The following is a 24339-nucleotide window of genomic DNA, read 5'->3' as shown; positions in this document are numbered from 1 at the left end:
TCACCTGAGCATCAGAGTACATTCTGAACCTGAAAAGCTCAGTTTATGGCTTTAGCATATACAGCCCCCCAACCAGCCTAGCTATAGCTATGCTTCTTGGGAAATTCTGGGAGATAGAGTAAAACTTTACTTTTCCCAATTTCTGAATGTGAGATTCAGTGTGTATTTGCATATATGTGCGTGTGTGTGTTAAATAACAACTACAACTTTCCTCCCCCACTCCACATCTGGATTGGGTTGCGGTACACTTGGTTGTGGGGTTAATGCCTTTATTCTAGCACATTGCAGTCTTGAAGAAAATGATGACTCATTTGATGTTTGCCTTTAGTATCAGTTTTCATCATAAGATATGTGAGCAAATGCTATACAGATGTGGAATCATTAGAATCTCCTCATCCTGTATGGCAGAGTATCAGAATGTGTGGCCTTCCATATGTCACTATCCTCACTGATATGTTGGCAAATATTGATGGCAGTTGTGGACCAACAACATTTAGAAAACCACACATTCGCCACTCTACTGTGTGAGGAATTAATTTGTGCTCAATTGAACTCACATTTCTCCAAAACCACCCTTTGATTCTTTTCCAGTGTCCAAGAAACATGGCAAGCTCATCGGCTTCCTTCGTACTTTTATGAAGTCACGGCCAAGCAAGCAGCGCCTGAAGCAGCGTGGTATTCTCCGGGAGAGGGTCTTTGGCTGTGATTTGGGTGAACACCTCAAGAACTCAGGTAGTGATGGTAAGTTTATACACACCAACCCTCTCTAATCCAGGTGGTATGGCCTCCTGCTTACTAGTACAGTGCTGTGTTTGGGTTTCCCCTCCCCTAAAATACCTGCCTTCATCCTTTATCCTTGAGCATAAATACATTTCCTCTTTTTCTTATTCATAAAGGTATGAAAGATTTGGTTGACTGGCTCAAAGTCACCAAGTAAAGATAATTGTTTAGTGAGGATTTGAACATGAATCTCCATAGTCTTTAGTCTTAAGCCTTAAACCGAGTTTGGCTTTCTAGCCATTGATCCATGCCAGAGCTAGGAAAAATTACTATTCTGGGTGTTAACTCCCAGAATCCTCCAGCCTGTAATTATTAGTGAATTCTGGGAGTTCTAATCCAAAACAATAATTTCCCCCATTTGTGTTCCACATTGCTCTCCTCCAAAGTGGCGAAGGAGGCAGAGTGGTCTTAAATAGCTGGAAGATCTGCTGCCAACGTGTCGGGGCTGTTAGCTGGCTGGCAGGCAGGCAGCTCAGCCAGAGTTCAGACAGAGCTCCAGGCACCCTCTGAGGAAGGACATGTATTTCATAATAAATGAACAAACAAAACAAAGGGGACCCATTTGTTTCTTCCATTATTTATTACAAAACTAGTGGAACTGAATGAGTTTAAGAGTAACATATATGAGCCTATTTCACTTGATTTCATTTTATCCAGACAGTTAGCAGCCAAATCAGCTTGAGATCTGGATGCATTTCTAGTGCCCATGACTTTGGTTCCTTCTGTTAAATCAGCATGTAGTTTTCCAGTCAATTTTCAATTATTTCTTCAAGGGAGGAGATTTGACAAATTTAGCACAAATAGGGAACAGGATGCCATTATGTTATTCAACAACGTGAGAAGGCCCACAAAATTCCTCTCCTCCTCTGTTTATACTCCACAACTCTGAGACTTGAGGCAGCTTACAAATAATTACATTATAGTTAAAAACATGCAAAAAGTTGACATTGAATTAAACTATTGACCATATTAAGACACATTTACAAATGGTAAAAAGCATTTAAAACAGCACAATTTAAAACAATACAGAATCCTTTTACACGTCATTTCCTTAAAACCCTGTCCACAGAAGGACAGCAAGGAATGGGGCCATGCTACCTTCCCTAGACAGGAATTTCTAGAGCATGGGTATACCACAGACCCTGTCTCATGTCCCCACCAACCCATATCTGTGAAGATAGCGGAACTTAAGATCTCATGGTACAAATGCCTCTGTCTTCTGACAGGAGGAATTGCCACTTCTGTTGCTGCCACTTCCTTCACATTCTTTGGCATCTAATCTACCAATCATTTAGTATGACCTATAAATGCAAGATTCCTACTGCCACCACATATAGTAGAAAGGATATTTCATTGATAGTGTTGGAGTTGGCTTTTCTATAGGAAATGAGAGAAGGTGCCATCTTCTTTTTTGGCTTAGGCAGCAAAATGTATTGCAAAGTTCCTGATAGCATATGTTGAGTGTTTTATTGTTACATCAGTCCCACAGGTTCTACGCACTTGCTCTGATTTCATTGAGAAACATGGCATTGTGGATGGCATCTACCGTCTCTCTGGGGTCTCCTCCAACATCCAGCGGTTGCGGTAAGGCCTAGTCAAGAGCCTGGGTGCTTTGATAGGGCCTTGTTAAGGGTGTGGATGTCCAACTGTGAAAGTTGGGACTGGAAACTAAACTCTTTTATCCACAAATAAGGTAGATGTGGGAGGATCAAGGCTTTACAAGAAGCAGAATATTTGGGTGAAGAAAGCAAAACTTTTCTTATCCCTGCTCTGCTGTTAATCTGTGTCAGTGAGGAACTAAGCAGCAAAACTGTAGTATAAAATAGCCAGGAAAGCTCTCATCCCACAGAAAACAAGAACCATTTTAAAGAGGCTGGGGTCAATCCTAGACTAGAGCCTGAGAATTCATGTTTTGGAAGATGTTGCAAAGTGTAATTCCAGTGGTTTAGCACACAAGGTAATTTCATACAGAAGTAGCTCTTGTCCCTATGTGTTCTTGTTGTTGTTGCTGCTCAGATCCAGTTCAGTTCAGATACTGAGCTGTTCTTAATACCATGGAGACTGTTGTAAGCAGTTGAGAAGTATAAGACAGGACAGCAGTTTCCATTTACTCCCCTGCATGCTTCTCTTTTTATATAAAGTGGGCCCCTGGTATCCCATGTTGCTTGGTTCTAGGACCTCTTGTGGATACGAAAATCCATGAATGCCCAAGTCCCATTATATACAATGGCATAGTAAAATGGTATCCCTGATATAAAATGGAAAAATCAAGGTTTGCTTATGGAAATTGTTTGAGAGGGGGGATGTTTTCAAGCCATGGATGATTGAAGTTATGGTTGTAGAATCCATGGATATGGAGGGTTGACTGTAGAATAGATTTCCACCTTCTGTATGGACTGGGCAGAAATGTGGATGGTTGTTCCACTGTGTTTCCTTCAGCCCTAACTAGGCTTATTTGGTGGTGGTTCTGGGTATTTTGTTGCTTCTTTGTGTCATTTTTTTCCTCCTGCCATCTCTCCCTCTCTCCACCTCTTGCCTCTGTCTCCAGGCATGAGTTTGACTGTGAAAGGGTGCCAGAGCTCTCCAAAGATGTCTACTTACAGGACATCCACTCAGTCAGTTCTCTCTGCAAGCTGTATTTCCGGGAGTTGCCGAACCCACTGCTCACTTATCAGCTCTACAACAAATTTGCTGTGAGTCATGCAACAGCCTTGATTGAAGTTTCCCCACTATTTCATTATGGGTTACATTTATATTCTGCCTTTCCTCCAAGCAGCTCATGGAGGTGTACTTGCCTTTCTTATTCCCAATTTCATCCTTATAACAGTCTTGTGCAGGCTCAGAAGGGGTAACTGACCCAGGATCTCCCAGTGAGTTTTATGTCTTTGGGTAGTAGAGGGGACTTGAACCTGGATTTCCTACCTCTGATTCCAATACTCTATCTACATGAGCTTTCTTTTTAAATTGTTCCTGCCATGAGCCGTCTGCAACAGCCTACTGCATATCTCAGTTGTTTCAACCATAGAGAAGAATTTGTTTGATAGAGGCATGTAGTTGAAAACCTTTTCTTACTGATGTTTGTTTTGTAAGCAGTACATGTTTCTTGGATGAATTCTGGAGAAAAATAATGTTTGCTTGGCTTACTGTTTGGAGTCTTTGTGGGTGTTAGATTTCTTGTTCATATTTACATGTTATCACCACAGTTAGGTCAGATACCCAGAGCAGGTTGGTTGCATGCATTTTCATTAGTCCACTTTAGAACAACATAGTTCTCAAAGCAATGTGGCCACATAGATAGATAGATAGATAGATAGATAGATAGATAGATAGATAGATAGATAGATGGTGAAGCTTTTAATAACCCTTCCTTAGCCTTGCCAAGTTCATCACCTGCCCTGTAGGCCAAATGTATTTTTGCACATCTTCCAGTGACACAAAATTGCCATTGCTATAGGCTGAAACTGTCAAATTAGAGAGGCTCATAGTATGTAAGCCAGCCTTGTATCTTCTGTATGTGCACGTTCCCAAGCTGAACAATGAAAGTAGGAGTTGCAGAACAAAAATAGAGAAAGGAGGTGGAAGAGTAGAGTGCAATTACATTGTCCACCAACGTTGCAGGCTGCAAGATAATCTGAGCAGAACTGTTCCCTGCTTCTTTATTCTTTTGTATTGCCTCTTTTTCTTCTGTGCTGTTTTAGGCTCGGTTGACTCCAGTTCCCTCATTTCTTTTTCTGTCTCTTCTCATTCAATTTAATTTAAATTGCTTTTGATTTATATGTGTGGTATTTCAAGAAACAACATCCATCATAAGAAAGACCTCAGTCAAAGACATTGCTTCACTGTGTTGTTCAATGAATACTTTGGTGTGATGGGAGAGGTGTATTGGGCTTCTCCACAAAATCTTTTCCAGAATGTTTAATTTTCAATAAAAACAAAAGTCATATAGCTCTTTTTAAAATGTGTTGAATTTGTAGAGTATTGCGTGCAAACACCATTCTGCCCAACTTTTCAGTAAAGAATCAACCTACTCCTGCCTTCCTGTATTCTGGACAAACAGTGTGAAGGTATTAGAATAAATAGACAAGGGCAGGCTTTTATTTTAAGCTTGAATTAAAAATTATTGTTTTCCCATTTAATAAGTCACATATATTAGGTGACCTCTGTTTTTTTAATTGATTTAGAATCATAAAATTATAGAGCTGGAAATGCCATAATAGAATCATAGAGCACAAGTGCTCTGTCAAAATCTCCTGAAACTTGTCTGAATAAGCAGTCCTCTTTAAAGTTAGTGGTAACAGCTTCAGAGTTTCCCTCACTCCATGCAAGTTGGCTGTGGATAATGGTTACCAGAGGGCTAGGAGCATGATGGTGGAGTGGCATAGAAGATGAGCTGTAAAAGTTTCCCCACTCACTTTTCAGTCTTACTCACCATCCCTTTGTGCCACCCCTCCAGAGCTCTGTTGATGTTCTTTCTAGCCATTTATCTGCACACCCTTCAACTCAGTCCCAGGCCTCTCTCTGTCTCTTAAATGAGGAGGTGTTCCTTCTTGCATACTAACTGATGACTCTTGGCTGAACTGCATTGGCCGGGCAGGAAGCAAGAGCGAAGATGGGCAGAAGGAAGGTTTCTCAGTACTTCAGGTGTACTTTAGTACTTTGCGGCTGCCTGTTGAGATGTCTGTTTGTTGGTTTGGCATGAAGCCGGAGGGAAAGCATGCGGGGTTAATTACATCCTGTCTTTACTGTGATCTCTAATTCCCACACCACAATCACCTCTTTAAAATTCTGGTGCGATTCTCAACACTTGAAGTGTACAAATATAATGGGTACTGCATCCCACTTCTTACTTTCTGAATTTTGTTAGAAATGTAAATCAACATTTATATTTTCAGCTTCCTTTCTGTCCAGACGTTTGGGTGGAAATAGCTTGGGGTTGTCAGATCACAACTGTCCTAGGACCTAAGATTTCAGGGCCCAAACCTGAGACTTAAGGATGATCCATTGTAATGTTATCGGGGCAGATCCTGGTCACATTACAAGGGATAGCCCACTTAAACATGATAGATCAAGAATCAATCACAGTTGCATGGAGTATACCATTGAAATAAAAAACAGCAAAGCAAATGATGTTGTCACCTGCTGAAGTTAGGCCACGTCTCAATCTGTACAGTGACTGGAGGGGAGATCCTTGAAAATCCAATGTACACCATCTTCAGTTCAGTGATGGAAGAAAAGCAGGATATAAATATAAAGGTAACCAAACGTATATAGCAGGAGAGTCTCTAAACCAAGGAGTAGGAGCCCCCTTTTTTGTGCTTAACAGCAGGCTTGCCATATCAAGGATTATCTCAGATCCTGAGATTTCTGGGCTAAAACCTGAGACTAGGGATGGTCCCTGATGATATCATGGGGTTGAGCATACTGTATTATCCATTAAGGAGCAACCACAGTTGCTCACAGCTTGTCATTCAAACACACATACATAACCAAAACCTATTTTCTTGGTTGGACATTTAAGTCTCTTTGCAAATTGCAACACTTGATTTAAATCAATTGACCTTGTACTGCGTGTTGTTCAGCCAGCTAAAAGGCTCTTTGTCTAACCGGAGATTTGCATGCATCCTTGGGTACATCTACACTGTAGAAATAATGCAGCTTGACACCACTTTAACTGCCATAGCTCCATCCTACAGAATCCTGGGATTTATAAATTTTGTGAGGCACCAGCACTATTTGGCAGTGAAGGCTAAGGACCTTGTAAAACTTTAAGTCCAAGGATTCCATAGGATGGAGAAACAGTAGTTCAAGTGGCATCAAACTACATTATTGGACTGGATGGCCCTTGGTTTCTTCTCTATGATTCTGTGATTTTTCATTAGAAGCATGCAATGCAGCTACAATGCAGAGGGCTTCTGTAGTGGTGACACCTCCCTAAGGAGGCCAGGTTGTCACCTTCTTTACAGTCTATTAGATACCAGGGTTAATTACAATAGGCTCAGTGACTGAAATGTTTAAATGTAATCACTTTCAGTAAGTCTACTCTTAAGTATTTCAGCAAGCCTACTCTCAAAGTAGAGCTAACATGGTGAGAGGACCAGGTATGTAGATGCTGGAGTGTTGGACAAGGATTCAGGGAGAGCAGGGTTTGAATCTCCTTTCAACCATGGAAACACACCAGGTAACCTTGGGCAAGTGACACTATATTAGCCTCAGAGGAAGATAATGGCAAACCACCTCTGAACAAATATTGCCAGGAAAACCCTGTGATGGGATTGCCTTAAGTCAGAAATGACTGAAGACACTAACAAAACCCACGAAACACTAGAAGTATAATTAAATGTGCTTCCCACCCATTCTTATTTAGCCTGGCACTTTATATGTTTATAATAATTCTGCCTTGTGCCCATATTTTTATTGGCTGCCTCTCATTACTTTATTTTGATGCTGATATTCTTGTTTCTTATTCTGAATTCTGAGTTTGATGGACAGAAGCATACAAATATTTTAAAATATAAATAGTTAACAAATACATAAATACATTGACACCATTGTGCTCCACCTGAGCCATGCTGACCTCCCCTCCTCCAGACTTTTCTTTTCCCATCCTTGCAGGAGGCTGTGTCAGTTTCAGGGAACGAGGACCGCTTGGTGCAAGTCCATGATGTCATCCAGCAGCTGCCTCCACCCCACTATAGGTATGCTATGGGTTATAACAAGCACAGCCTTCCAAACTGGGCAGGGATTTTGGGTAGAGGCATCTGGGAGTGGGAGCGGGAAGGGGATTTGGGGCATAGGCAAGGTTACAAGGAGTTGGGAGGGCAGATGGTAGAAGCAGTCCCTTTAGCTGTAGCTGCTTCTGCTCTATCCCAACAGGACTCTGGAGTTCCTCCTGCGGCACCTGGCACGCATGGCTATGCACAGTCAAAACACCAGCATGCATATCCGCAATTTAGCCATCGTTTGGGCACCCAACCTGCTGCGGTGAGGTGGCACTGGCACTTCCCCTGTGCCTTCCCTTTAATGCACAAATGCTCTGCTTTGCATTATCTCCAGCTCCTTTTTGCACTGCTATTGTTACCTTTCCCATGTTGCCTTCATATTTTCCCTATGATATCAGCGATTACTAGCTGCTGCCAACCATTATTTGGGGTGTTATACGCAACTTTTAAAAATACTTACTCCTGGTGATAAGAATCCACAGCTCTTGAGCATTATTTGGCTTCCCTGGTTCTTTCCTATCATTCCCTGGCACACTGATCCAGTTTTTTTTTATTGTTTTAGAGGGTCTGGTGCAGGTTTTGCTAGCAAAAGTCTGTAGATTCTACCAGCACATACCCCCCAAAATTGTCCTGCTTTGGCAGAGACAGTTCTGATTAATCTTCTGTCATCCACCTTTTCAGCTGATTTTGAAATGTCCCAGTTTCTCTCTCCTCCCATTTCCCCTTCTTTGTCCTCTGTTTATTTCAGTTGCTGTAAACTGATTGCAAAGTGCAAAAGTAGTTAGCACACAGTTAACTCAATGCGGGTGGAAGGAGAGAAGAAGACAGGGTGGAATCTTGCCTTTCTGTATATGCTCAGGCAAAAGCAAACTGCTGCACCTTTCTTAGCTTGTGTGTTCTTCCGTATTAATAAATTTTGCCATCTTGACCACACTCTGATGTTGCTTGGCCACATGTTTCCTAGATGTCATCTGTGAAACGTTAGAGGGTATAGCAGCATTTAATCTCCCCCTCTCCACCAACACCCCTTTTCCCTTTCCTCATGCCTGATGCAGTCACTTCTCCACAACATACCTTCCAAACATCAGCTTCCTTCTACTTACAGGGTCTTGCCAATGTTCTTCATGGTCATAAAGTGTCATTCTGCTTTATGGGTCTGGCTTGCCTCCAAGTGAATTTGCTCCCTTGGGACTATCCTTTATAGACCACAAGCATTATGTCTTGGGACTTCAGTATGCTTGTTTCCACCTAGACATTCTTGTGCCTGGCTGCCCAGTAATGCCCCTTCTACTTTCCATGATAGGTCAATGGCTCTGGAGTCTGTTGCTCAGTGTGGAGCTGATGCCTTCCAGGAAGTCCGGGTTCAGTCCCTTGTAGTTGAATTCCTCCTCAACAATGTCCAGACTCTCTTCAGTGACACTTTCACCTCTGTTGGCAAAGATGGCGCAGGTACCTCAGTCCCACCAAATGTTTATTGTGCAAGTTTCTGAGAAATCTCTCAGCATCCTTCTCTCACATATTACATATCCCACATTTCTCAAGGGAAAGTGTGACAGTTCAGATTGCTGATGTTTATAGAATCAATGTAGCTTTGTTTCCCCAGCTGCCAGTTTATTCCAGCCACAGGCAAGGAGCCATCACTAGTTTCCACCCTCCCCCACCTATTGAGAATGAAACCCTATTTTCATCTCCTATGCAAGTATAATTATCTTGGGGAAGGACAGGGATGAAAACAAAGGCCACATCCTCTCTGTTGCTTCTTCATCACTCAGCCCCCAGGCTTCCCATACACTGGAGTAGCATGGATCACTCTGTAGTGTGTAGTGATAGAACTATAATATATCACTGATTTTCTAGGTGTGGAAAGGTTCCTTTTTGAACTACAACTCAGAATCCTCAACCCACATCGCCATTGCCTGGAGGCCACTGCCTAGAGGGTTGTGGTCCAAAAATAACTTTCCCAAGCTCTGATTCTAAGTGCAGGGATCTTGCACAAGTAGTACCAGCTCTGTTTGCAGACATGCAGCCCCCAATACAGTCTGCAAAGATATATGATGAAGATGTGTTGAGAAGAGGCCAAGAAGCTCATCCTCTGTTTGTCTCTCTTACACTTATACACACAGAGAGAAAGAGAGAGAGTGAGAGCTATAAACTCCATGTGGGTGGTGGATGGGTATGGGGTTGGATTTCTAAATAAGACTAAAGTCCCACTCAGGTCAAGGTGTATAATTAATGCAAGCCAAGTTGTTTTTGGAACAAAATGCAGCACATCTCATAAGCAGTACTGGTCCTACATCCACACATTCACCATGAATGCCCCATTTACATTATCAAACACTTTTTCTATGTCCAGAAATATCAATGATAACTGTTAGTCTGGTCTCTTTTCATTATATTCAATGATGACCTTCTAGTTTCCTTCATCTGTTTGGGAGAAAGCCACATTTATCTTCATGAATCCAACTGCTGGAGTACTTTTAAAAATCTTTCTGCCAATATTCTATATTAAACAATGATATAGGCATGTAAAGTCGAAGGCTTTCATGGCTGGCATCCATAGTTTTTTGTGGGTTTTTCGGGCTATGTGGCCATGTTCTAGCAGAGTTTCTTTCTGACGTTTTGCCAGCATCTGTGGCTGGCATCTTCAGAGAACCAGAAGATGCCAGCCACAGATGCTGGCGAAACATCAGAAAGAAACTCTGCTAGAACATGGTCACATAGCCTGAAAAACCCACAAAAAATATAGGCATGTAGTTTTTAACTTCCAGTGGGTCCTTATCTTTTGGGAGATTAAAGTACTAAATGATAACCCTGGTATTTTCCCTTTTAAAATTGAATTCATTGTCTGTTGTAGTGGGTGTATTAGTTGTTCTAGAAGTTTTTTTTAATAATATAATGCTGCTGTAAAGCCATCTGGACCTAGAAGTTTTTCTATTTTTGATTTCTTTAAATAGCTTCCTTTATTTCTAATTGTTGTAATTATAATCTGTCAGAGCCACCTGCAGTCCTTCTGTCTGAGCACATGCAAATAGATAATGCTCGGCAGACTGTCAGCACCTATAACTGTGCAAAGTGCTCATTCAGAGACCCCAAGTTCTTTGTACAGAATTTACAGCGCTATATACCAGCCAACAACTATTCAGTCAACCATCCACTAACAGCAGCAACCCACACAGAACACATCCATGATACTTTGTCCATGACATGAGTGTCTCATACAGGTGTCTTCAGTAGTCCTCTTGTATCAGTCATTTGCATCATGTCTGCTTTGTCATCCTAGGCATATGCTATATGGTGTGATTCATGACACTCCATGTCAATCACCATGCTGCAACCTTTCACTTGTGTTACATCATCCAGCATCTGCAGTCAACAGCCATATTCTGTACAGTGAAAGTCAATTCCATTTTTTTTATGTACACTGACATAATTCTATTGTTCAATTCTTCATTTGGTTTTCATTAATTTCATTTATTGGTAGGATCTGTTGTTTTCCCAAGAAATTCTTAACATCCTATTTTAAAATAAGAGTTAAGGTACACTACTTACATACAGTGGGCCCTTGCTTTATGCGGGGGATCCATTCTGGACCTCCCCGCATAAAGCAACGTGTAAGCTTGAGCCCCATTATAACCAATGGGGCTCATGCTTGGTGTGTGACTGTGCACACACTGTGTGTACCATTCACAAGCCCCATTAGTATCCTAGTAGGATGCTGCTACTAGGACAAGCCACATTAGATATAATGGGGCTTGTGCTTGCCGGGCGGCCATGCGTGCGCACATGGCACGTGCACATTTCCCAGGCGGCTTCAGCAGTCCTTTGATTATTAAACATTTTTCTGTCATCTTCTGATCCCAGATTGCTCTTTTATCTAATCCTTCTTTTTTGCCTCCCATCCTTTTACAATTTTCTTCTAATTCCTGTTTTCTTTTCCTTGAGAGTTCATATTTTAGATTTAACTTGTACCAGGCCTATTGCTTACTTGCATTGTTTGCTTGATTTCTTTCAATTCTGTTTTTATCTTCTGCTTGATCTCACCTCCCATCTGCTTCATTTCCTGTTTTATTTCTTGCTTGTCCTGTTTCATTCTGTCTTAATGCTCTTATTTCTATCAATATTGTCATATTGGCATCTTGCATTTTTTGGCTGATGGTCTTCTTTGACTTTGTGCCTGAGGCCCAGAACAGATGGGCCAAATGATGCAGTTTTCTGCCATGTTCGGGGCATAGCATTTAGCTGACAAACGTCCTGAATGTGGCAGGAAAGTGTGCTGACACTGCATCTTTGCAGAATAACCGGGCCAAAAGGGACTGGAAAAATCAGCTCCTTTTTGGCGACCTGGTTCAGGACTGCAGTGGCGGCCCAGATCGGGGTTGGGTGTATGTGGCCTCCATGGCCCTCATGCAAACAGCGCCAGCACAGCCTTGTCATGGTCATTTTGGCCCATGTGTTTTGTGCCTGCCTTTTCAAAACTTGAATTCTAATGCTTACTTTTTAAGCTGTCAAATATTTTTAAAAACTGGCAAAACCAGTGATCAAATTTTGTGGGATGAAGGATACAGGTGTGTTTCATTTACCCCAGGATCCCCTCCTGTTGTGTTTACTGGCTGGCCCCAGTGGCTATGCTGGCTGGGAGAATTGTTTCTCAACTGTGGTACAATGGTGCTCACAGTCAGGGACCTTGATAAAGCAAGTTCCCAAGTCACAGATCAAGTGAATGCAAGTAATATGCCTCTTAACATTTCCCACTTCAGTATGAGGAGGTCAGGGACTTAGGGACAGGGACATGCCAACACAGAGATATAAGAATTCAGGTCATTGTGCCCATCTATCTGCTTCCAGTCTCAGATATTCAGGCAAATACCTTTAAAAAGGTCATGGCTAGTGGTCTCAAAAGCCATGTTCTCTGATTTTGATGGACTTCAACTCCCATGAGTCCTAATCAAGATAGCCACATCACGATTCTAGGAGCTGTAGTCCAATGATATCTGGGGGAGCAACAAATAGAACCATTGCATTGGCATTGCTGTATCTGTTTTATGGGGTAGCACTGGGCAGTCCGCCTGAACTGATGATACAAGTCTGAGGCTTTGTCTCTGTTTGACTTGTCACTTCTTGTCTCCTCCAACAGGACGCTGCTTCCTTCCCCGACCCAAATCCCAGATGGTCAGTTGTCCCTCCACCCGGTTGCTATCCTTGGAAGAAGCTCAGGCTCGTACTCAGGCCCTATGCAAGATCACCAAACCAGAGACAAGGCATGGATCCACCAATTTGCAGGGACAAGGAAAAATCTCCACTGTATTGGGTTCACCTGACACCAGGTAATGGGGTCTCCATAAACAGAGGAAGTATAATCCTAAATACTTGATAATGCAGGGGGGAAAAAAATCACAGGCCAATGATATTACTTTCATGCACTGTTTGGAAATTTCCAGTGTTATTTGGATGGCTTCTTTGGACAAGATTTTGTTGTTGCCTTCATGGTTGTGATTATTGCTATATTTATTTATATCTTGCCTTTTTCCAGTCTGGGACACATGATGGCTTACAAAAGCTAAAACAGATACAGCTAAAAAACCTACTTCATTCAAAAGTTAAAAATAGAAACTATCAATAATATTACAAGCAGTTAGAAGCATAACTATTAAAAAGAAGAATAACAAATACTAACAACACTACACATGAAGGGCACTTTCCCCCTGAGCAGTCAAAGGCCTGCTGAAATGAAGAAGTCTTCACCTGCCTATGAAAAGAATAATGAGAAGGGCATCAGTGTAACCTTTTTTATAAAGGGTGTTCCAAAACCAGACAGCAGCTACCAAGAAGGCAGACTCATATACAGTCATTCTAATAACATGGATTTGAACCTCATTGCAGCTCCCAACCAGCACTTTGAATGGTGGTAGAATAAATAGCCTTTACTGGGATTCAGAATGGCACTATTTAGGGTTCTATGAAAAACCAAGTCAGTTATGATGTAGTGGTAAATTGTGAAATGCAGACACTCACCACGACAGTCCTTAGCCATGCGCTTATGGAGAGTTTAAAAATGTAGACAAATCTGTTGATTCCTATCAATAAGTCAGTTTTCCCTCTTCCACAGAAGCAGGATTTTTGTAAAACTAAAGCTCATGAAAGACCCTGCTTCTCCAAAATACTTTGCATTACAAGAGGAATAATTCTCAACAGTATACCGACCAGAATCCATTGGTTTGTTGGTGGTGGATCCTATTTTGGAATTGGAAACCTGCCTCATTTGGGGCTGAGAAATCCTTTGGAACAGAATGTTGGCACCATAGAGTGTTGCAACAAGAAGAGAAGAGTAGGAAACTCCTGATATTGGATGCTGAAGGACACCTCTGGATCTTGCCCATAGCTGCTAGGAGAATACATGCCTGTCCAGCTACTATTTGAGTATTGCAGCGAAGATCAGAAGGAACGCAGAAGCCCAAGAGGGTGTGGCAGATTATATCATCAACCTTGCTAATTAATAATTCCTGATGTTTTGAACTTTAAAACACTGGCTCCACAACAGTACTGGTTTTAAGAGCTGTATGCTTGGATGGTAGACTGCCAATGTCTATACCAAGTGCTGTAGACTATATTTCAGAGGAAGGAACTGGAAAAACTACCTCTGAGTATTCCTTGCCTAAGAAAATCCTGTGAAATTCCTGTGAAAAAATGAAAAAGAAATTCACAGGGTTGCCATAAATCAACAGGTGACTTGAAGGCACGAACACACACATCCAGTGATCCTGTGGCACCTGGTGTATGAAATAGGAGCATTTTGTGTCTGTTTTAGCTTTGCCATTAAGGGTGCTTGCTGGTAGAGTACCTGGATCCTTAGTAGCTGGAGCTAGTGGCACAACACTGACCAGTCTCTCCCATCTGTAGGCAAAAGGCAGAAACTAATGGGAGGTTGCGGAAGACGTCAGGCCCTGGCTGGAAGGCCTTCTTTGCCATTGGCAAAGCACCAGTCACATTCCGCAAGAAATCACATCGACTTGGAGAGTTTTTTGGGCTTGGAGAGCCTCTGCCAGGTGAGAGACCCAACAAACATCAGAACAGCACATGCTGCCTTAGGCTATACTGTGTCTTCTCTTTCCTATCTGGTTATTCTTTGAGCACGCATAGACACACCTGCTCAGACATACAAAGGTCATGAAAAAGAAAATCTGTTACAGAAATTCTTATCTCAACAAAGTAACCCTTGAGAACCCTCTTGGTTTATTATAGGAGTTAGAATTTGGGGGAAGGGCAATGAAACTGCAGCCAGATATCCTCAGCTTAATTTTAAAAGCTGTTTAAAAATGATAAATTCATACATCTGGTAAGAACACCTCAATCAAATTGGCTTGGATGCCTACCAATGCTAATCCAAAATGCTGGAGGGGTTGTGCAGGTAGGGGAACCTTTGTACATATGTGGCTGGATTGTCCCTTAGTGTATAAGTACTGGACAGAAATTTTACAACTGATCTCCAAGATCACTAAACAAAGTATACAATTATCACCACTCCTGCTCCTGTTCTCCATTTTTATGAATGAAAATAAAGCCCTGCAGCATAAAGAACTTACTAGTTTGCTTCTGGCTGTTGCCAGGCTAGAGATAGCCAAGAACTGGAAAACTGGAAAGTTGAATATTGCAGGATGGTGGGCTAGACTCTGGGACTTGTGGTTTATGGAGAAAATGGCAGATAATAACAACAGACTCTGGATTGACCTTTCGTAAGATTTGGCACCCATTTATTGAATACATCCAGCAAGATTCAGTCTCTAGACATCCCCCAATTTTAGCTAAATTTTTGTGGAAAGATGTCTTTCAGGATCATAAACCCTAACAACAGCATAATTATATAACAACAGAAGCTTTAATATTTGTTGATGAAGTTTCAGAATTTCCAACGTATTTTGAATTCTTCTCTAGAGAACAAGTAGTTAAAGGAGGTAACTGAATCAAGGGATGCTTGGAGATGGACAGATTAAATTCTGTTACTTCCAGTTAAATGCACTTTAGGCCATAGTCAAACATTCAAGAAAGAAAAGGCAAGTCAATGTGAATGGAGACATGTTTACAAAATTTGCTTGATTTGATTTACTTTAGCAGAGCTTGGAAGTAAAGTGACATTTCTTGTATCAAGTTACTTTGAATGATGATCCTTGGGTAATGCAGTGACTGTGGGATTTTGGGTACAGTGATTAACATTTTCTATTGCTAGTAATTCTTCATCTTTGAAAAACCAACACTTTAAAACAAATTCCCATGCTCCTAAGAACATTCTGGGACCCTGCCTGCTCTTTCTCATTCAGTACTCCCCATCCCCATTTCTGATCTGAGACTGGAACCACAGGGGATGGCTGACCTACCTCATATGGTTATGTGAGGATAAGGTAGAAAGGGAGAGAGCCACACATGGCATCCTGAACTTACTAGGGAAAGGTTGGGTAAAAATGCAACAAATCTACATCTTTCTCTTGTTTTCCTTTAGGGAGGCAGGCTGAGACCACCACCCTACGATCAGCCAAGAGTGAAGAATCTCTGACATCACAGGCCAGCATGACAGGTACCCAGGATTTCAAGTGCTGGGACAGAGTTGTCTCAAGACCTTTTGCTGTCTGAAACAAAGAATAAAATAACCCCACCTCCCATTTCAGCTCCAAAAATTTGACTTGACTGGCAGTTGAATTTTCTTCAACACAAGTAATAAATGTCTTCCACAAGTAGCAAGCCATCTTAGAACCATGCATATGGCACAAACCACACTCCTGCAGTTTGTTGGCATCAATAAGCATCTGCCACCTGGATGGCATCCTTACTCTGTCTAATATTAGGGGTGCCCTATACTGAGAGATAGAAATGAGAAGTTATCGGGGGCTGCAGAGACTGCCAACCTTCATTGTGATTTTCCCAGTAAAAAGGGGATTGCATGAACTCATTCTCAGGTTATATCCTAACACAATTGCTGTATCGTTTCCTCTGCTAGAGAAACAAACAGAATATGTATGTATGTGACGGTACTGTGTTGCTCTTAGTTCATTTTTGGTTTTTTTGTTTTTTATTTATATACCACTATTCCAAAGATCATAGCGGTGAACAGCAAGTAAGTTAATTAGCAAGTAAGCTAATTTGCCCCCAACAGTCTGGGTACTCATTTTAGCGACCTCGGAAGGATGCAAGCCTGAGTCGAGCTTGGGCCCTTTTGCTGGTCTTGAACTCGCAACCTTGTGGTTTTGAGTGAATGGTTTCACCATTAAACCATATGTGTTGGAAGACACCTATCAGATGTGTATAGCCCATGAGGATCCTCCCACACATCTCAGATGTATCATAAAAATATATGAAATTAAGAGCCCAAACAGACAGGCCAAAATAAAGCTGCTTCAGGTCATTTTGGAGGTATGCTGTTCAAATGATACACATATCTTAAGAGGCTGGAAGCCGTGCCAAGGCCACGCTACAGTGCTAAGGACTGGAGCGTAGCTGTGGTACAGCTTCTGGCCTCTTAGGATGCATGCATAATTTAAATAGCATACCTCCAAAGTAACTCAAAGCAGCTTTATTTTGGCCTGTCTGTTTGGGCCCTGAGTCATGTGAGGTCAGATTATTTATCTATCTAACCCAGGATTATCTGCTTTCAACTGGAAGCAGCTCTCCAGGGTCCTAGAAACATGTTAACTTTCTGATCATTCTGGGTATGAAACCTGAGATCTTCTGAATGCAAACTTCAACCCTGCACACTGAGGGATAGGACACCTGGTCAGGGGGATATTATCCCTATAGACCACTGCAACCCCTCCTCCCTAGGTGCTGCAAGTATTCAAGATTTATATGCCTAAGAAAGAGAACTTGAATGCTTGCACAGAGATGTTTGTGCCTTTTCAGTTTTTAATAAAGGTATTAGGACAATCTCAATAGTGAAGATTTGCCCTGTGCCCCTTAAAGAATATGGAATGTGACCATACAACAGTAAGATGTTACATTGGAGGGAAGAGGAATTTGTACCACCTTAATTAATTGACCATGCAAGCTGTCCTGCAAGCAGTTACCTTAGGTGAAAATATCACACTGTTTAACATTGACTCTTATTTTGAGATATGCGGTTTATGTCCATATCTCATTGATCGTAGGCTTGGTATGTGCATATCATTAATCTCAGTGGTTGTTCCTTTTTTCTCTCTCTCTGGTTCCCCCCTCCCCCCAGGCCTTCCCAAGCTGACCTGCCTTCGGCGCCCACACTCCAGCAGTGATGCCTTCTCTACCCTCAAGCCATGTCGCTCGTGTTCATCTTTGGGCTCCTCTGTGTCAGGCCAGGGTGAAAGCCTGGCTGTTGGGATAGGAGACCTGGCTGCACGGCGCCGTTCCTCCTGGTTGGAAGGTGACTCAGAGCTGGACTCGGAGTTGGAACTAAGCCCCCCTGGTCTCCGTGGCTTGGACTTTGACCCTCTCACCTTCCAGTGCAGCCCTCCTGCTCAGCAGCCCTCACATCTGGATGAATCCAGCTCACCAAGTCCTGCTGGGGCCCTCTCACCCTGTTCACCCCCCTCGATTGGCAAGGACACATCAGAGCCATTGCCCATCACCCTACCCAACAAAGTACTGGAAATGTTCACTGGTGGTGAGACAAGAGGGCTGAATGTGCACGCCTCCCCACCACACATGATCTCCATGCTGCTGTGCGCTGCTGGTGGACAGCTTAGTGACACTTGTGAACGTGAAGTCCGCTGCAAGATCACACAAACCAAAGGCCACTCATCCCCACACAGTGAGTGCCAGCAGGACTAAACTTTTTGAGCATTGTTCAAAAAATATTTTCATAGACATAAAGGGGAGCCCTATATTATAATAAATTATACTGATAATAAATAAACTAATAAAATATTAGTGCAGAAAAACACCCTGTCAGTGAAGCCTGACAGTTATGTACTGATTTTAGCAACGGCTAGACTTCATCCCCCCAACCTCTACTTAGTTAATTGTTTGCAAAATACTTCAGCACTTTGAGTTCAGTTTGTAGTAGTTGAAGTAAACCAGGAACAAAGGGGAAGAGGAGTGAGAAACCAGACTGTTTTAAAAGCAGCTCAGAAAATGAGAACAGCAGAGGATTAATCAGAGCCTGTCCCTGGAAAAGTGGGACAGTTGGAGGCTATGGGCTTTGTCCTAATGGTAGAAATGGTTCTGACTTTTCTCTCTCTTTTTCTGTCCCTCTTTCTCTGTTTTATCTATTCAGGTCCAAAGGGTGAAGTGGCTCCCACATCCCCTGGTACTTTGTCGTTGCTGCAGCACATTCCCCCTCCCCCTCCCCCCAAAAACCCAGCTCGACTGATGGCATTGGCCCTGGCTGAGAGTGCGCATCAGGTAGCCCTTCAGCAGAAACAACAGGCCAGCCTTGGGCAGAAGGAACCTCGGACGCATTTCCGACGCTCCCTGTCATTGGAGTGCAAGACAGGAGAGCTGACAAGTGGAGCACGGGCACTTTACTCCATGGTGCGTCCCAACACTAAAGCTGTTGGACCTTCGTCTCTGCAAGCTCAGGCCAGGGGCAGGAGTACAAGAAGCCAGTGCCATGATCGCCGAGCAGGAAACCAGGTGAGGATTGCTTTAAGAAAGCAGGAGGCAGGGCTGAGCTGACCATTAAACAGAGTGTTGATATTGGGGTACTACTAAAAGGCAGCAGAATTTTTCAAATTATTTAGTATGTTTTATTTTTACCACAATGTCAGGAGAGGAGTGAGTGAGGTGGGTTCAAGAAAATATTGCCATTTTCACTGTCTGCCTTAAGTCCCCAAATGTCTTGAGCTGTATTCAGGAAAGTGTGGGGAAAACACTAATGACTTGGCCTTCTGTCATGCAAAAACGGTCACTGGACGTTATCAGACAAGGGAAACTGGAAGTATAATCCAATGGCAATCTGAACGCAATCATAGTGTTTAACGTTATTGCACGATAGACTACCACACGCAATTTCAGGCAATGGGAAGTCAGTCCGAACACAATCATGGGGTTTTACATTATTGCGTGAGAGGTGATCACACACAATTTCAGGCAATGGCAAGCTATTTTCGGGCAAAGGGAAGTCAGTTTGAACGCAATTCAAATTCATGTAATTCGCTGAACTAGCAAATTCATGTGAATGCGTTCTGGCTCCATTTTCTTTTCATTCGAAATTAAGAGAAATTCTTCCCATGTGAGAAACTCCACTGTTTCTGCTGCTACACTATTGGGTAGCCCAGGCTCTAGAAATCATACTTAGGAAGGGACCAGGGGTAAATGAGTCAGAGGCATGAGTCAGGAGACAAGATTTCTTCTCCTCACTGTCAGAGCTTGGTATTAATAAATTATAAGTAATGTTATCACAGATAATGAGTTACTTTTTGGAGCAAAAAGGTAATAATAAAGTTACTTCAGTTCTTAAATTTACATTTCAAGGGTACTTAAGACCTTTTACAAAAAAATTAACTGATTTTTTCAGTTTTATTCCATTCTCTATCAATCCTCAAGGTTTTTTTTTTAAAGTAACAATGCAATGGATCATTTTAATGATGAATGGCAGTTGCTTTTTGGACATTATGATAAATAACTGGAATGCATGACTTAAAAGCAGTGATAGGCTCTGTGCTTGTTCACCTTCCTTGCCTTTTCTTCCTGCAGGTGCTGCTCAACCAGGCCTCTCCCTTGGGCAGTTCGGATTCCTTTTCCCCATACCGGAGGGTCCTCAGTGATTTGACCCAAAAAGAGCCTCCGCTGCATTTCTTCTCGGATCCTTACCAGCTCTCCTCCCAGCCTTCTGCCTCACCAGCTGCCTATAGTCTTCACCACCAGCCACCTCCAGTGTCAGTTCCCTACCCTGCCCCTCGCCAGCCTCAAGACCCCTACCCCTTGTCAAGCCAATCTCCAGCCCCACCTAAACCTCCTCCCCCTCCCCACTTCCCCATAACCCCCAGTCACTTGCTCCTCAAAAGCAGGCCCCCTACTTACCAATCCTTCCTCCCAGAGCATCGACACCATGGACGCTTCCCAGTCTCCCCTCGAGGTGGTGTAAATGGGACTCCCCCTCCCCAGCTGGAGCATGAGAATCTCTACTATGAGATTGTGGGGGAGCCACCTGCTTATCCCGGGATGGCACGGCCCTGGCCATCCTGCCCACCCCCTGATTATTTTGCCACCTTCAATGCCTCCTACGGTGTGTTCGAGAGACCATGGCGTCAGCCTTTTCTTCCCCCACCTCCAGCTTCCCACCAGCATATGCTAAAGAACCCTCGGGCGCATCCCCAGCCCACACCTCCTTCAGTGGCCCAGCAAGAGCCCATTTATGTCAATGTACCTTTTCCTGAACCCCCCTCCATTGCCCCTGTTCCCTCCCCTCCACCAGAAACGGCACACCCCCGTAGCCATTCTGATCCTGGGGCTCCCCAGCCTCTCTCACATCACAGCAGGCCTCCATTGCCTCAGAAGCAAAGGCTTGGCTGGGGCTATCCGCCCACTGGGAAATACTGCCAACTCATGGATGTTTTGCCATGCAGCCGTACTGTGTTGCAGTTATATCGCCCTTCTTCAGCCTGTTGGGGCCGTCCTTCCTACGGTCCAGAACCTATAATCACCTATGATGGACCCGCTGCTCATCCAGGAAGCCAAGCCTCAGCTCCCCTCTCATCTTTGCGCAAGTTAGAGGAGTCTCCCCCTCAGTATGGCAATGTGGAAAGGAGGGAAGGGTCTCCTGGGTGCTACCTGGGACCCAGCTGGACTGTGTACACAGAAGGCCAGACACACAGCTACTGCTGAGAGACTGCCCCATGGATGTACACTTTGGGATTCTTGGGGCTGGGCTCCAGGTTTCTGCCCTTATCTGTGGAATTATTTTGTGGCACTCATTGCTGTGGAAAGTGTAGTCAGTGGAGGGATAGCTATATCATGACAAGTGGCAGTGACATCATGCACCAGACCTGTCATTGGTGACTGTGCTGTCCTATTCGGAGTACTTAAATCTAATGGATATTTCAAGAGCACATGAATGTGTGAAGGCAGCTCCATCACTTTCATGGTGCCCCACACAAGACAAACAGCATGACACTGCAGTGGAGCATTTGGATCATATCACTTCCGTCACTTTGATGCCATAATGGCTCCATCAATTGCATCATTACATGTTTTGTTATGCTCCATGTTGTATCTCTCCACTCTGCTCCTTCCTCCTCAGTCAGCAGTTAATTTCTAACACCCTTAACCAGAGAGCTTTGTTCCCAGTGGAACAGTGACCTGGCTGAATCCCTCTCCCCATTACATCCTCCTGGTCTACCTTGGCTACGCTGCTCCTACAATGTCACCAATATATGATGTCTGCAAGACATGAATATTACTGCTAGCCATGCTCATGGTGATCCCATGTGCCAAGTGGACACTGTGGGGCGCTGTTGGCCCACTTGTGTTCATGTATTGCACCACTGTGTGATATCACAAGCATTTGAGTGGAAGGCAGGGATTGAGTGGAGGGTGAGTGGAGGTGGGGGCAGTGATCAAAATATGTTTTCCTCAAGTATTTGCAGCAAGTTCAAACTTTTTAACCATTGTTTTAACCCAATTAAAACATTAACAGCACCCTCCCTCTTCTACTGTTTTCCCAGTATTTCCTGGGAGACAGAAGTAGAGAAGAATTCCAGTCCTTACCTATGTGCTGGGGGAATATGGGATGCTTACAATGAGAAAATGCACACAGATATATGCACACACACACTGTTTCCCTGTTACAGGATCTTAGACTCTTAGATTCATAACTGCAGTCGGTGGTGTGTTCAGAAAATTCACACTCAGTGTGGGTGGGAGGTTAATAACAGATTTGTGTTTATTTAGCATTGGAAGGTCTTTGTATATGTGTGTGTGTAGGGAGGGGTGGGCTTTAAGATTTAGGTATGCCTGGCATGGAATGCTTATGTGCATATGCCTGTGTCTGGGATCCAGGTTTGTGCGTGCTTGGGAGGACATAGAATTGGGTGTCCATATCTGTGTGTATGTGTGTTTGTGTCTGGAAGTGGTGTGAGCTTTGGTGTGTGTGTGTGTCTGTGAAGATGTTTGTATATATTCTACGGGCAGTATTTTAGGTCTGTGGGCTGGGAAGGAGACTCTATGCCTTATTCCTTGTTGAGGAAGCTGTCCCTTTTCAACCACCATGCTAGGGCAACCGGTGACCTTGTGACGCCTAACCCAAAAGCACTTTTATATGACCTGTGGACTTCTTTTGGAACCTTCAGGATGTCAGGTTTCAGTTAGCAAAAGCAAAAAAGCAAACCGCAGTGATGATGCCTGTGCCACGTAATTGGATTAAGTGTTTGGGAGAATGGTGGTATTGTTGTTCCTTTCAGCGTGATCCAAACAATTTTAAGCATTTGGGTTCCTGTTGTTTTCAGCCAGGGAGGGGGTTTATCTCTATCCCATGGAAATCAGAGGCTCCTCAAAAGTTCTTGGATTTGTGCCTGCGTTTTAACAGTCCAGTCCTATGTGTGCTTACTTACATAGGACTGCATCCTTAATCTCATCATTTTGAAGTTCTGCCCAAGGTTTTGTCAGGGCTGAATCCCTCGAGTTTGGGATTAACTCTACTTGGATCTTGGCCACCCCAGCTGGCTGGCATTCTCCTGTGGTGAGATCCACATCATCCTGCCACCATTGCCAGGCATCTACCATCTTAATGATAATGATATTCACATGTGTACAAAAGTCATATACAAATAACTCAGAGATCTACAGCTCCCATATGGTTCTCAGCATAGAACAGCCACAACCTGTGCTAACAGTTTCAGGTTGGGTTTAATCAGCATTTTATTTTAACTGCAGAAATTGCACTAATGTTGCCTTGGATTTCTTTGTACTATTGCTGTGGGAATGAACTCCAGCCTCTTCTAAATCGCTTTCCTTTCTTACATTCCTTGGTTTTCTGGGAAGTTACTTTTTGTGTTACAAAGGTGTGAAGGTACACTCAAAAGCCTGTGCCTAAAAATCTATGTAGGATAGGCTCTTGGAACTTGAATCTATGCTCTGGTCTGTATTGGATTGGAATATATTTTTACCTTAGGTGAAAACTGAGAGGGTTGCTTAATATTTATTCCATAACCTGTGGAATATCCATATTCATTTATTGTAGACCTGGATGAATACTGAAACAGCCTGAAAATAAATGTAGAACTCTACATTTTTTTAGACACAGACAAATGCTGGTGTGAGCTTCAGATAGTCCCAGTATTTGTCTGGGACTATCAATATGCCCATGTGAATGCCACCAGGTTTTGGATATTTGAAATATAAATACAGCTTTGTTTGGAGGGCAAGGTATGTATTATAGTTCTGATTTCTATCAAATTTCAGATTGCAGAAATAATCCAGTTTGAGACTGCATTAACTACCCTGGCTCAATGCTAAGGAGTTCTGGGAACTGTAGTTTTGGGAGACATTTAGCCTTCTCTGTCAGAGAGCTCTGGTGCCACAATAAACTACAATTCCCAGGATTTCCTAGCACTGATCCAGGGCAGTTAAAGTGGTCTCAAACTAGATTATTTCTGCAGTATGTTTTGGACCTTAGGTATGTTTCAGGGCGTTATGAGTATAATGACTGAAATTTTGTTGATATATGTGCACATAACATGAGGATGTGTGCATTTTATATCTTGTTCTGGATGGAGCAGAAGGGGCTGTTTACTAACTCCTTCTTCGCCATCCAAAACTGCATACACAAACATACTCTGCACAAAGAGTGCTACCCTCCATGATGTGTGTGATACATGATGTCAGCCAGTGCACTGTAAGACCCTGAAGACAGTTCTGATTTGGGTGACTGATTTAGTACAACTCA

General features: G+C 43.0%; 1 protein-coding gene across 4 annotated transcripts in view; it reads left to right on the top strand.

The window, feature by feature from the left end:
• The window catches only part of ARHGAP33 (Rho GTPase activating protein 33), a 46853-nt gene extending 22964 nt beyond the window's left edge, over window positions 1–23889 (top strand). For 3 of the 4 annotated variants that reach the window (XM_089478979.1, XM_089478976.1, XM_089478978.1), the window contains 12 exons: window positions 592–741; window positions 2262–2364; window positions 3329–3473; window positions 7393–7475; window positions 7654–7761; window positions 8803–8948; window positions 12634–12823; window positions 14397–14542; window positions 15991–16065; window positions 17704–18264; window positions 18730–19088; window positions 20151–23889. In XM_089478979.1, coding sequence (XP_089335105.1) covers window positions 592–741; window positions 2262–2364; window positions 3329–3473; window positions 7393–7475; window positions 7654–7761; window positions 8803–8948; window positions 12634–12823; window positions 14397–14542; window positions 15991–16065; window positions 17704–18264; window positions 18730–19088; window positions 20151–21281 — 3197 coding nt within the window. In that variant the 3' untranslated portion in view covers window positions 21282–23889. The remainder of the gene's footprint in view (window positions 1–591; window positions 742–2261; window positions 2365–3328; window positions 3474–7392; window positions 7476–7653; window positions 7762–8802; window positions 8949–12633; window positions 12824–14396; window positions 14543–15990; window positions 16066–17703; window positions 18265–18729; window positions 19089–20150) is intronic. The other variant, XM_089478980.1, reaches the window with a different exon arrangement.
• The last annotated feature ends 450 nt before the right edge of the window (window positions 23890–24339 follow it).

The sequence above is a fragment of the Sceloporus occidentalis genome, unplaced genomic scaffold (assembly GCF_023333645.1).
Source record: "Sceloporus occidentalis isolate IW3139 unplaced genomic scaffold, rSceOcc1.0.p SCAF_13, whole genome shotgun sequence".
NCBI lineage: Eukaryota > Metazoa > Chordata > Lepidosauria > Squamata > Phrynosomatidae > Sceloporus > Sceloporus occidentalis.
This window is presented reverse-complemented; position numbering and strand designations above follow the sequence as displayed.